The sequence below is a fragment of the Dermacentor andersoni genome, chromosome 11, assembly GCF_023375885.2.
Source record: "Dermacentor andersoni chromosome 11, qqDerAnde1_hic_scaffold, whole genome shotgun sequence".
NCBI lineage: Eukaryota > Metazoa > Arthropoda > Arachnida > Ixodida > Ixodidae > Dermacentor > Dermacentor andersoni.
In genome coordinates this window covers 64586583-64600438 of record NC_092824.1, presented here as the reverse complement: position 1 = coordinate 64600438, position 13856 = coordinate 64586583, and the positions used below count along the sequence as shown (strand labels likewise).

General features: G+C 47.8%; 1 protein-coding gene across 1 annotated transcript in view; it reads left to right on the top strand.

The window, feature by feature from the left end:
* The window catches only part of LOC126518224 (pikachurin-like), a 158597-nt gene that overhangs the window by 108654 nt on the left and 36087 nt on the right, over positions 1-13856 (top strand). Inside the window, exons 3-6 of the mRNA XM_055064295.2 lie at positions 5971-6186; positions 8274-8644; positions 11478-11619; positions 13182-13383. Coding sequence (XP_054920270.2) covers positions 5971-6186; positions 8274-8644; positions 11478-11619; positions 13182-13383 — 931 coding nt within the window. The remainder of the gene's footprint in view (positions 1-5970; positions 6187-8273; positions 8645-11477; positions 11620-13181; positions 13384-13856) is intronic.

Here is a 13856-nt window from a genome sequence, read left to right as displayed (position 1 = left end):
GTTGCGTCGAGAAATTCCCTTGGGAAAAAATGATTGCCAGCTTTAATTAAAGCACGTGGTTCCTCGCAGCGCGCCTGTGGCGCCTTCGACTGGGTGACGTTACGCAGACGAGATTCCCGGGGAAATTTGGCGAACGACGCCGCGACCGGTTTTCGAGGCGTTATGCTCCCGTATAATGTAGTGAGTTTCGCGGAAGCGTCGCGCGAAGAGCGGTTCGCGAGCTCTTCACGAGCAGAACAACGAAAAAAAAAAAAGCTTTGCATTTTGATTTTAAGCGAATTAAATGGCTTCATTTCCGGGGATATTCTGTCACCCCGTGTTCGAACGAGTGTATATTACGGGCCGCTTGAGTGTTTATTTTTGTTTTTCGTATTGGGCACGCTCGCTCAGTAGATATAGCGTTCTGGTGTGGAGTTTGAGGTTGAGAGTGAATTCCGCGAAGCTTATTTTCGGGAACAGCGTACCTGTAGTTTTAGACGCACTGTCTATTGCACTAAGAGAATTCGGGCAAATTAAGGCAGGCAAACAAAAAAAATTACACAAATGATTCCTCAGCTACTGAATACGCATCATGTTATTACCGGCATGGTAGAAGAATGCCGCTCACTAGCTCTATTTAAAAACAAGCATGCTTGTCTACAATCCTGTGGCTCTTGCATAAAATATATCCGGATAATTAAACCGATAGTATTTGCCGCGATTGTGAAGAAATAGCCACGTTAGAACACATGCTATGGTGTTGTACCCGGTCACGCTTTATCATCGATAACAGCTCGGCCAGCTGGGAGGCGCTTCTCCGCAGCCCTCTTTTGGCTGGCCAACTCTGGGCTGTCCAGCAGGCCCACGACGCGGCCGAGAGGCTCGGCCTTCCGGTTCCCACGTGGGAGCGGGCCGCTTCGTGAAGAATCACGATCTGTAGGACTTCAATAAAATTTTACCCTACCATTCAGACTTCTGCAAATAAGCACTTACCCGAGTCACACGGCGCTGCACACAATGTACCCCGAACGGTTCCCAAGCCCCGACTGCCCCCTGTGTGGTAGTTATGCGGACTTCGAGCATGTCCTGTGGGGCTGCGCCTCTGCCCTTCCCCCTTTCACCCAAGAGGAAATGATGAAGCTCATTAGGGCCCAGGACCAGACCTCCCAAATCCTGGCAGTTCAGAGGGCCCTCGAGAGGGCAGTCAGGCTTCACCTGATGGTCCTCGAGTGGGCCTAGCCAGTTGCTCTGATGCCTTAAACCTCATACGTCTTTTTTGTCATACATTTTTCATACGTAATATGGGTGATGCAGCCCAGTCGAGCAAACTGATGCTGTAGCCGCATGTCCTGAGACTGTTGCGTGTATGATGTGCGTCTCAAACCTTAAGCTGAAGTTTTCACGGCAGGAGCATTCATGTCCTTTGGCATTAAACGTTTCACCTAGACCTTCTTCGGGGCGGTTACTTAGTTTCTCCTGTAGGGGGAACTGCGGATGCATGAATATGCATGTCCAGAAGAATAAAAATTTAAATTTGACTGGGGCTATTCATTAAAGCATCTAGGATTCCGCACCGTCTGTCTCGAAGAGGCTCCAAGGCAGCAGAAGAGAGAACACGAGAGAGGAGCTCACACGCACACAAACAGACACTCACACGAAAAATAAAAAATAAAACTGTAAAAGCAGGCAAGTGACATCGTAGGGACAGTCCATTCATTTGCATACTGAAAATTAGGCTCACCATTCGACCTCTGTGTTTCATAAGGTTGTATATATTACTGCCGCACTTCTGCCACGGTTCAAGCAAATATATTTGGTGTTGTGCGTTTCGTCTACCTTCACTAAATGCAAAACGAAAGAGCCTTCCTGTCGGAACTACTCTGCGTTGAAATGTTGTTACCGACACGCAAGTCGTCGCCCGTCGCACGCGATGCCTTCTTGGCAGTCGGCCGGAAACGCAGGCCAAATTGGCTCCATAATAAGGTGTCCTCTGCAGCGAAACCGCGTAGAATCCGCTGTCAGTGGAAAGGCAAGACAGGTGGCTTCTAATTCTCTCGGTCTCTCTCTCTCTCTATCTCTCTCTCTCTCTATTCCTTGTTCTCGAAGCGAACGCGCTCCTGCGAGACAAAGGGAACAGGCAGGAATTCCCAACGAGGACTTAAGAACTAGTGCCTCACGTCAGCGCGAGCTCTTTCCCACGGGATCTCGTGCGAGAATCGGAAGTTTCGGCCTTGCTTTTTGTCCTCTCCAAGCTCCGTTTCGTGCTTTGGCTTTAATCGCTCGGCTCGGTTTGTTTTCTTCCGCTGCGTGTATCTCTCGTTTGGGTGCCCCAAAATGTGGGAGAAACCGCCCTCTGCGGTATGCCGTCTGCAATCGATCCCGTCGAGCGGAACGCCTAACACGCGTGTAGCTGTGGTACAAGAGAGCAGTCGAAATGAATCTTTCTCTTCTTTGCCTTCCCGTCTCTGTGAAAACGAAAAGAAAAAGAAAGCACCGGCTTTTGCGAGATAGGGGCTGCCTGCTCTAGCTTCTTCTGACTTGCCTTCTTTGTCATCTTCTTTTATTTAGGCAGCCAACGCAAAGTGGGACGAAACGCCCATAGAAGAGCTCACACAAAAAATTGCGAGGAGATAAGGCAAAGAAACAATCGTTATCGTCTGCGTTAGTTTCGTCTGCTCTTTGAGAAAGGAACGATGAAAATGGGAACAACGCAGATAACTTTCGCGGAAACATTGAAGAAACAGAAAAATAAACGCTACATGACAAAAAAAAAAAATTGGTAGGCAGTAGAAGCAGACGGTCCCATAACGAGCTTTGCCATCAGAAAGCGCAGTCCTATCCAATTTCACGCGCGACTGTCGTTTTTCTGCCGCGCGCACAAAACGCCGTCTGGCGGAATAGAGAAAGCGTTTCGCTCGTTTTGTACTAACCCGGTCAGGAAGGAAGAAAAAGAAACAAAAAAAAATAAAAGGAAGTGAAGAAACGAAATCCGTTTCCGCAGTGGCGTTATAGAGAAGCACGAATCTGCAACGACGACCACGTGCTGCCAATGTGGTTCTCAACAAATCTCGCCGCACGAACCCGTGCGTACTCGGCCGAGACATGTCGGCTAATTAGCAGCAGAAGACGTTGCCTAATGAAACTGTCCGAAGCCGGAGCTGCTATTTTTCAAACTCTTCGATACACGAGATAGGGCAAAAAAAAGGGGGGGGGGGGGAATCCCTAGAATTTGTTTCCACGGAGGAATAATCGATTGGAGTACGCGTGCCAGAAAGAAGTAAGGTATATAAGATATATGACGGGGGTACCTCGAAGACAGCTCGTCCAGACCTCGTTGTTGCAATATTTCATCTGCAGGGGAGAGGGGGGGTGTTCCTCTTCGGTTCAGAAACAGATTAATAACGCCCTGTGAAACCCTGACGTCTGATGTTGGGGAGAAGCTCTGACTTAATTACGAAAGTTTGGACAATAAGAAGGCGTCGGAACGTGGCATTGCCCGTGGCAGTGCAACGTATGAAAAAAGTGGTGCTTAAGTTTGACCGTCATATTTTAACTTGATATGACAATGTGGCTCTAGTATGCCTCTTTGCTATCACGAGGACTGCGCTTGACACGTCGAGTTGACTGTTTTAGCTATCGTGTAGCCTCATCCTTGTTAAAGGCGTTCGCAGCCCCCGGCGCCGGCTTTATTGCTTGGCGATGTGAGAGTGTTAATACATACAGTGATAAAAAACATCTCTGCCTATATGTGGCACTAGTATGTCTTAATGCTATGTGAAAGTATTTGACACTTCTGTGAGGTTGCTATAAAGAAAACGCTTGTGAATCAGGTCACCTTTTCAACACTTCTTACATATTGTAGGTCTGTATATCGGAAAAAGGTCATTGCACTTTGGACAGTTCCCGGAAAATTGCTATCAGAGAATTTCAGTTCATGTGTTCACGAACGTAAATGGCGACATAAAAGGAAAACTTCATATTAACTATCGAAAATTATTTGCTCTTGTGACGAAGTCAAAGTATGGTTTGTGCTGCAATTAACAAAAAGGCCCTTTAACTCATTTTTACTCCTGAAGAGGTTGCTTTGCTGCTGTATGACTCTACTTGAGGGTCTGCGTACTTTACAGGGGAAGAAAATGTCGGCGTGGAGGAAGAAAACTTTGCGCACCCACTGCTCCCACCGCAGTAACGCGTGCATAGTTAAACGCTACCACTAAGATAATCGCTATACGTAATGGAAGCTACTTAGCACAGCTGAACATAATTGAAAGCTTGGTTCTTTAAAACTAAAAATACGGCTCCCTATCACTTCGCACTTTCAAAGGTGCTTTTTGTTTTGTTCAGCCGTGGTTAATGAAGAGTCTGCTTACAGCCTCATTGATTTTGAGCATAGTGTTTTTATGAAGCTGAGTGTCCGTTGCACATGAGGTCCACAAGAGAAGAGGGACAAGTGGAAGTAATTTTCTTTCCGCACATCATTTACTGTGCTGCAACACCGGAAAATATTAACACGTACCCTCACTTCTCATGCGAGAGAAAGCAGTCATCTGGTCTCTGTAATAAATTTTGTGAAATCTAATGGTAGGGGAGGGTCAGTACACAGTCCTAAGGAATGGTACGGGAACAAACGTCTAATGATGGCACTAAAGTTGCTGCCTTACTGGTAAATGAAAGAAGAAAAAAAAATACACGAACTCCCCGCCTTCCATTTTACTGCGCTAAGCAGTAATGTTCTAAGCACTCGAATCGGAACGCTGTCATTTAGTTTAAAACTGTTGTTCAGTGCTCAAAAGGCACTTTAACTCGTTCTCATGGGCATGCTAGAAGAGATGTGGAGATGAAATTTGGCAAATGCAGAGTATGTGAACTGAAAATCAAATTTATAAGATTTCAACATAGTGACGTTGTTTCTGCTTTCACATACATGTAATTTCGACGAAGTGGTTATTTTTGCCTTACATGTTAGCACAGCATGCATTCTCAGCGTTCATCTTGCAATACTGGCTCCAGGATGTTTTATGTCAGTCAAATGAATGCAGTTGTCGTGCATTTGTCATCCATATGTCCCCACCTTCCTTGTCATGTCGCAGTATTCGTTGTCGTCATTATACCTCAGTCGCCGTGCCGATAATATTTTGCGCAGGACCTAACTTAACAATCTCAACGGTATTTAAATCTGTTTTCTAAATCTAAAATGTCGTCCAAGGAAAAAAAAGCCTTTCTTCAGAAAATCCGTAATTCCCTACTATTCCCTAGCGTATTTCCTAGTTACGCTAAATGCTGGCTTGCTTCCTTTCACTCACACTGCAAAACGTATATAAAGGAGTCGCGTGACGTCGCGAACACGTTAGTGTCCTCCTCTAACAACGCTGCTGGAGATGAGAGCATCTATATAACGGGTAGTCTCGTACCATGCTAATTCTGCAACATTACGACTACTGCAATGGCGACAGTGAGAGGTGAAAAAAAAAATCCCGCGGGCATTACCATGTGCTAGCGAAATTTTTCTTTCCCGTTGATCAATTGAGTCAGTTTGGTTGTTTGGTCGTTGGTTGGTATTTGCCAGTGCGATAACTACGCACAAAGTACTTAGTGATGCGAACGGCCAGTTGACCGTCTTGTAGTTGACACTTTTAGTGTGCCTCGAATAGACTGTATGACAGGCCATTTACAGAAGCAAAGATCTTGGGAGCCTGGTCTCACAGTCCATTAGCCCAGAAAGCAGTTCGAGCGCTTCTTCGCTACCTGAAGGCAACTGCAGACTTGAGTGCCCAACTATAGACACCCTGCATCTACCTTAGTGCATGTGAAAGTGCGGTATAGATTCATGTTTTTTCTCTCTCTCTCTTTCACTCCACATTACCCTCCCCCCGTGTAGGGTAGCAAACTGGACTCAATCTGGTTAGCCTCCCTGTCTTTCCTTCTCCTCTCTCTCTCTCTCTCTCTCTCTCTCTGTGTGTGTTGACTGTCAAACTTGTGGTTTCGCTGCAGCGCTGCAACAAGGTGAACCGGAACCGGAGAACCGGCACAAGGGCGAATCGCCCACCGTCGCAGCCAGCGACGTCAAACAGAGGACGACGAGCGGCGGCGTGGTGTACGGGAGGCAACCACCGCTCGTGCGGCGACGGATGCACGGCAACGCCATAGACTCGACGGGGGGCCAGACGAGGTCCTCTCGCACTGACCAGGGGTCGGCTGGAGACGCGGGTGAGAAATGACTGCGACGTGGAGCCGTTTGCGAAGCTGTTCTGTCGACATTCGTGGGCAGAACTTGCAACAGCCTCGACGGAAACACTGTCTCAGAGCGATTGAGGAGAGAAGAGATGATTTGGTGATCGACAGCTTTAGCTGTTCCGTATGCATGCCGTACCGTTCGCGAAAGACCGAAGACGCGGATGTTAGATGATGGTAATGATGATGGTGATCATCATCAGCGCCATCGTCTGTCTTGAAATAGCTAGGGCTATTTGTTGTTCTATTCGTGCTTTAAAAACTTTCTGCTTGATTTAATTTTCAAATACCAGCAGCAGCGCTGGTGGCGCCGCCTTGTGACGTCGCGTCCAATCAAACCACAGAAAACCATTTTTTGTTTCATTTACTGGCTAAATAGATGCTAGCGAAAAAGGGCACTCGAGGCAACATAATGCCTTTAGCAACTTATTGAGAATGAGTGTCAGTAAATGCATCACAGTTACAAAATTTGATTTGAGATGGTTGGAGATTGCTCTGAAGGAAAGTTAACATGGCCAAAGGATACTTTGTGAATTTTGACTTAAATGTTCATAATTGCTCAGTAATTAAATAGAAGTAGAAGTAAGGCGATTACATTCACGAAATTGAGCCACTCGGTTTCCCTAATTCTTTCCACTCCTTTGAGGAATCGCATGTAGTAGTTGGGACTACTTGTTCTACTGCAGTGAGAAACTAAATGGCGTCAAAAGAACGGCAGAGGCACAGTGAAACTATAAAGAGCGCAACGTGCGACGATACACAGTAAATGTGTCGTCGCACTACCAATCTGTGGTGGTGTGTTCTGCACAAGAGTTGAGGACTGGGCGTGTTGGTATTGCATTCTGCAACTGGTTAAGCGCAACTAGGAAATGAAGAAACAAGCCTAGCCGGCCAGAAGAAGGGACAGAGTGCTGACTTCCAAGTGGTTTTATTCGCATGTTGCAAGAAATATATAGCCACAAGAGAGCATCAAGCAATGTCGTCACAACAAGTCACATCGAGAGAAGACTACTCCTTCATAAGTCGTAGAACATGCGCAATTCTGTCATGCACGGCTAAACTGATCAAGAAATCTTACTTCCTGTGAATATGGGCACGAAGATGGCGCGCTAACACACGTGTCTGTCAGCCCTTGCTGTGAAATGGGCTTCAACAATCTCCCGCGTAAGTTGTGACCGGTGCGTTTTTCAGTACTTCACACGGATAAAAATTCGGCTTACTATCGCGATTCTGGATGAAAGCCGAATTTTTATCCGTGTGAAGTGCTGAAAAAGCACTTCACAGCACAACGTACGTTGCCTGGCTCGTGGTAAGTTTGACTTCAGCTAGCCACCGAAGCAGCTGTGTCTTTCCGGCCCCGCATTTCAGATATTTAGTGCTACGGCTCGGTAACTAGAAACATCGTCGCCATGGCGACGGCAGCACAGTCTCCCGAACATCTACACAAATAGCCACCTGTTACAACTTCCGATCGTGGCTTCTCACAAGCAGACGACGAACCCAGCCCGGCCTCGCGCAATACGTAGGAACTATCGCATGCCATCACGTGCCTGGGTGCTCTTCTGATGATTCTATCCATCTATCCATCTATCTAGCCGCCTACGTCTTGTTGCTCTCATGGTCGTTTCGTTAACTTGGTATGTACCAAAATTGGCATAGTATGACAAGAGTGTATGACGAACATAAATGATAGGTCATGACATGAATGTCATAGCATGCAGGGAGGGTATTCTGTAAGAGTCCACCTACTGAAGTGTCCACTTCGGCCGCTGCTGATTGGATGCAGCTGTACGAGCAAGGAGGATACGAGCGGCCCCAGCCAATCAGCAGCGGCCGAAATGGACAGTCCACTAAGTGGAGTCCTACAGAATACCTCCCCGGGTCATGAAACACCAGTCTACGTCTTGGTGCTGTCGTGGTCGTTTCGTTAACTTGATAGGCTTCCCGCACACTGCTTCGCATAACATCGGTTCCCACAGGGCATGGGATCTGCCGGCTTCTTTTCTTTTTCTTCTTGCTTTCTTCCATGCTGTGTATTCTGAAGCGCTTTTCGATCTCCGCAGAGTACGAGAACAACAACGTGGACGCCATCTTGGGTGAAGATGCCGACCTGTCCCGGCAGCAACTGCATCGCAGCAGCGGCGCCAGCCAGTTGTCATCTCGGTCGGCGGGTCACAAGCGAGCTTCGCTAAGCGGAGCCGAAGCGGCCGACGACGGCTGGCAGGGCGACGACCCGGGCCCGGCGGCGTCGTCGTGGGATGGCGATCGGCAGCGATCCTGGCAGGAGGAGGACGACCCCTGGTCCGACGACGTCCGGTATCCGTCGGACAAGCAGCGCAGGCGCCGTGGACCGGCCACCGAGGCCGGCGGAGCGGGCAGCCGCTACGAGCCGCTCAACACGATCGCCATGACGACCGTGGCCACCACCAGCGATGTACGAGATATCTTATTTATTTATTTATTTATTTATTTATTTATTTATTTACAATAACTTGCAGGCCCATCGAAGGGCATTGAGTAAGGGGGGCAACAGTAATTACATGACAAGAATAGCAAAGTGCAACATCGTTATACAATATTAACGCGCAACGAAGTCAGGTTACCACGGAATGTTTCGCGATTGGAGACGACACTATATGACGAGGCTTTTTTTCTTGACCCTCGGTATTTCGTATCATTGTTACGTAATTTCTCGTGTAGTCAGCTTGTGCTCAGTCAGAGCTCCTATTAAAGATTAACTCCGCTTTCTTCTCTCTTCCGGTATTGCTTCCGACGACGGCTGCGTTATCGTTATCGCCTGTGCAAAGACTCGTTGCGACGAATGATAAGGGGAATAGAATGTGAGATGAATCGCTACAAAAAAAAAAAAAAATGCCGCTGTGTTCACTTATCTGTGTAACCAGAATTGTCTGGTCATTACCAACGACGTGCGCGTACTGGCTAAACATTGTTGCATCTATTACCTTTATTGGCTCGCTGCATTTCACGCGTGGGCACCATTTTAGCATACGAACCAACGGAATTCACTTCGCTTGTCTATGTCACCGGCAATATGCACTAACCCTAATTCGAACAGTACAGACTGGAGCAGTAGTGAGTGCTCGGTCACTCGGACAAAGGTGTATGCATATTTTTATCTGATGTGTTTCGCTGAATTGCACTTGCCTCTGCTTTGGGCTCTCTTAGGCAAAAGTAAGTCGCGAAGACCTCATGGCAATTGTAAGTCCATCCGGACCTTCGGCAACGCAGTATCACCGACTTAGCCGTAATCGTTCAATCTATCGCAGGTTCACTGTCGACTATATTACGCTCCGTTCGAGTACGGAAATTTTCCGCTGTAATTAGCGTAGATTTCCTTCTTAAGAGGAAGCATTCAGCTCGGGGCCAACTCCGGGGCCGCCTATTCAAAGACACGTAAAACGTGGAAATGGTTTTATGAGACGACAGCTGACGAGAGAGAGGAAGCGTAACAGAGAAGCTCGGCGTATAATTTGGCCGCTCAAGCTTCCTTAACGATCCCCGAAATTTCCGAAAGTGGGCTTGTAATTCACACTGCCATACGCATATAAATTCAAACAATAGAGCGGCGAAGGAACCCTAAGATGTATTGAATACACGCCCATACGTTTCACACGCCTTTCATAAAGATAGAGGCCGTAGTGTCGTCACTGCTGGGATGATGCAATTCAATCTTTAGTAAATGTTAGTGGCGTGTTCCTTGCGCATTTCGTGGTTGTCGTTTATGCTGCAACGCCATGCACGTTACTTGCGATCAGGTTATGCGATGTTTCGCAAGAAAGAACAAACAGCTTGCGACACCGTCCGAGATGAAAGATACTGCGCGAAAAGCTGTTCCTCTGCCCGGAATGACGCAATATTTCGGAGACCCCAAAAGATAACTCGACAAGATCACACTGCTTTGGGTCACGTTATTATTTTTTTTTTCGCTGGTTAGAAGAACGAGTGGTGGTTAGAATTGCGCACTCTGTCTGGCCGATAAAGGAGGACCTCGTCGGCTATTTGCCGGATTTGTTACAGGATCCCCGCAAGCTTAGTACTGGTCTTACACGGCGCGCGTTATCGATATGGCTTCTTTCTTGCCTTGCGCAAGGTTACGACGATTGCGGTCAGGCTGACAGCATGGAAGCTGATGAGATTTCCCGCTAATGTCTGCTGAGAGGGTGTTTTAATTATAGGCGTCTCGTTGCGGGCGCCTGACCCGTCGTAAAACGCAGATTGTTATAGAAAGGGACCGCACAATATTTTGGCTGTTCCACCCATCTCGGTTGATAGTGGGCAAGCGTAAGCGTATGGTATAGTAAGTAGGTGTTGCTTGCAGGCAGTGGGGCACTCTGGTAACTTTCTTGATGGCGAAATGCGAAAACACCCGTGTACTTAGATTTAGGTGCGCGTTAGAGAATCCCAGGTGGTCCAAATTGCCGCAGTCCCTCACTACGATGTGCCTCATAATGAGATAGTGGTTTTGGCACGTAATAACCTACAATTAAAGTTTACTTTATTGATGCTGCGCACCATATATATTTTATGGCATTTCTTAGTCCGGTTTATTACCTCTGGGATGCCGTCATCGTAACAGCATATTGCTGACTGCCGTTAAGCTTTACTGCACTTGCGCCTAAACCACCTGCTCCCTAATGCGAAATTTAAACGCAGCTGTGTATGCATCATTATCTGAACGGGAAGCTGTATCAGCTTCCACTTTGCTCTAGGGTGTAACTGGTGTGCACGGTACAAAATACGTTCTCCTTTTATTGCTGATCATAATGAGGTAAAGAGTAATGAGTAAACAGCTACAAGGGAAACCTGTGATCCGTAAAATAATTTACACGCTTAGAAGTGAATAATGGTGTAAATCCATCCTTGATTCACATCCTTACACTTTGACAGGGTGTAAGGGTTGGAGTTATAGACCGATTTACACCGTTGTTCACTTTCAAGCGTATGAATTATTTTACAATGTACGAGTTTCCCTTGTAGTGAAGCAGGGTTTAGGTACGGGCTAGTGGGTATTCCATTGCAAACATCACTTACAGCGCGTACATAGACAGGGTCCCTGTCTATGAACGCGCTGTAAGTGATGTAGTAGCTTTGTAGTAGTCCTTTGTAGTAGTCCTTTGTAGTAGCTTCGTGCTTACAGACTAGTGCGGAGGCGAATTCTTCCTTTCGTGAACGCTCCTCCAGCTTGCGGGATCCCGCAGAATTTATTTTGCCGTAACCTTGCGCGCGTGCCAACCTCTCCCTTGCAGGAGTCGGTGATGGCGCCGGGCATTGCGTCACCCTGCCAGCAGCTGTCCTGTTCGCGGACGGGACGTTGCGTCCAAGACGAACGAACGGGCAGCGTGCGCTGCGCGTGCGGGCTCGGCTACACGGGCGCCTTTTGCGACCAAGGTGAGCCCCGCGTTCAACCAGCCCGCCGGGAGAAGGCTTTCGTCCTGCATACCCACCGCGGTTGCTCAGTGGCTGTAGTGTTAGGATGCTGAGCACAAGGTCGCGCGATCGAATCCTGGCCGCGGCGGCCGCATTTCGATGGGGGCGAAATGCGAACACACCCGTGGTACTTAGGTTTAGGCGCACGTTAAAGAACCCCAGGTGGTCGAAATTTCCGGAGTCCTCTACTACGGCGTGCCTCATAATCAGAAAGTGGTTTTGGCACGTAAAACCGCATAATTTATTTAATTTCGTCCTGCGTATACGATCATAGGCAAATGAAGGAGCGAACGCCGGGAATGTGCAGCGTAGAACGAGATTAGGTGTGCTTTGGGCGACGCATATTTTAAGGTTGTCTTTGGTGTACTTACGCGACTTGAGTGTGAGAACAGGCACGAAATTTGAGTGTGTTTGACTTCTGCGAGTTTACCGTTATTGTTAGTGTGTTCCGTGTTAATTTTCTACTCGTGCGGCCTTCTAATGTACCAGATATTTGTAAGTAGAGAAGCGCAGCCGGCGCCACCCAAAAGCGTCAGCATTTCCCAATTGTCGCGTTAAAGAACGCCCTCACGAATGCCGCCGCACAGTCTCTTAGTTCCCGCCGGAGTCTGCGAGGGTTCGATCTTGAGCCGCGGCGGCCGCTTTCCATGTTCTGGCGTTCCTTCGAAAATTTTGTCGCAGCTTAATCTGTGATAGCTTGCGACGCTTTGTCTAGCAGACGGAGAATAGTAACCACATTTTACCGGCCCGTTGCAGCGAAATATTTGGTTAGTTTTCGATATTCGAAAATAGCGACTCGTTTTCTTGTAAGTAGGAATAGTTAGTGCGTAATATTTGATTCATATTCAAAACTTTGGATATAGGCCCACGCCTACAAATAACTTCTCGCTTTCTTTCTGTGCGCCTGCCAAAAATGCAGTTAACTATTATAGCTAACTCTTACATCCGCGAGAAATAAAAGTGAATGAGTCCTATCTTTTCTTATGTGGAACAGTTTGAGCATCACAGGGTTAACAGCTGACGCTGCTCTTCTCGAAAGTTCCCCGTCCTTATTGAAGTACGCAAGTAAGGAGACGTGTGCATCAGTGCGTCCTAGGCGCTTCCGCACAAGAAAGAAGATATTGTATGCAATGCGATAGGCTTGCTACGCGTTCCAGTTTTCGTTTTTCCTGTCTTAGTTGTTCGTTTGTGGATGTATAAAGTGCGAGGCAAGAAACAGTACGCTCATACGGTTACCGGTCTCTCTCTCTCTCTCTCTGTGTCTGTGTCTGTGTGTGTGTGTGTGTGTGTGTGTGTGTGTGTGTGTGTGTGTGTGTGTGTGTGTGTGTGTGTGTGTGTGTGTGTGTGTATGTGTGCGTGTGTGTGTGTGCGTGCGTGCGCGTGTGCGCGTGTCTGTCCTTTCTGTGTGCTTCGTCTAAGCGCTGGTCCTCTATAATCCGAACTGTATTGTTCACTTGTTGTTGACATTTGCGTCTATGTGTGGTTTCTTTTCTAAAGTTTTCTCATTGGGGGCGCATGCGCAGAAGTGGACCTGCGACGTCCCCGTTTTTCCGGCTCCTCGTACCTCGCGCTGCCTACACTCCGGGACGCGCACAAGTCGATGCAGATCACGCTCCAGTTTAGGCCGGAAACCCACGACGCCCTGCTCCTCTACTCCGGAGAGACGGCGGAGCTCCAGGGAGACTACTTTGCCATCCTGCTCTCCAAGGGCTTTGTCGAGTTCAGGCGAGTGGCACTGTCCTCCGCGTCCTCTTCGATTGTCGGGAAGGCGAAACAGAGAGAAAAATTTTTCCTCTGGCATACCGCTATCAGTCCCTTTCCATCCCATTACGTTTCTTGGTGGAGAGCCGTTTTTTTTACACCAACGTGGTTCCAGAGTTCTTTAGTGACGTCGTATTACATGCAATTAGCCCGAGAAGTACGTAGTGCATCCTTCCTCGCCAGAGGATGTTGCTGCAATAGTGTTTAGTATAGCACATACCTCCAGGCGCTTGTTTCAAGGGCTCTCTCTCTGTTTAGGCAGTGGCGCCAATTTTTTGCGTCTGACATATTTTGTGTGTGCTATTACTTATTCGCAGTGCATGTTTTTTTCATGTTCACAGTGCACGTCGTTAGCCATTCCCATAATCGTATTGCACGTCGATTTCACGCACTTTGCAGCGACTTTCTTTTGTTAGGCCGCTTTACCACCTCGTCAC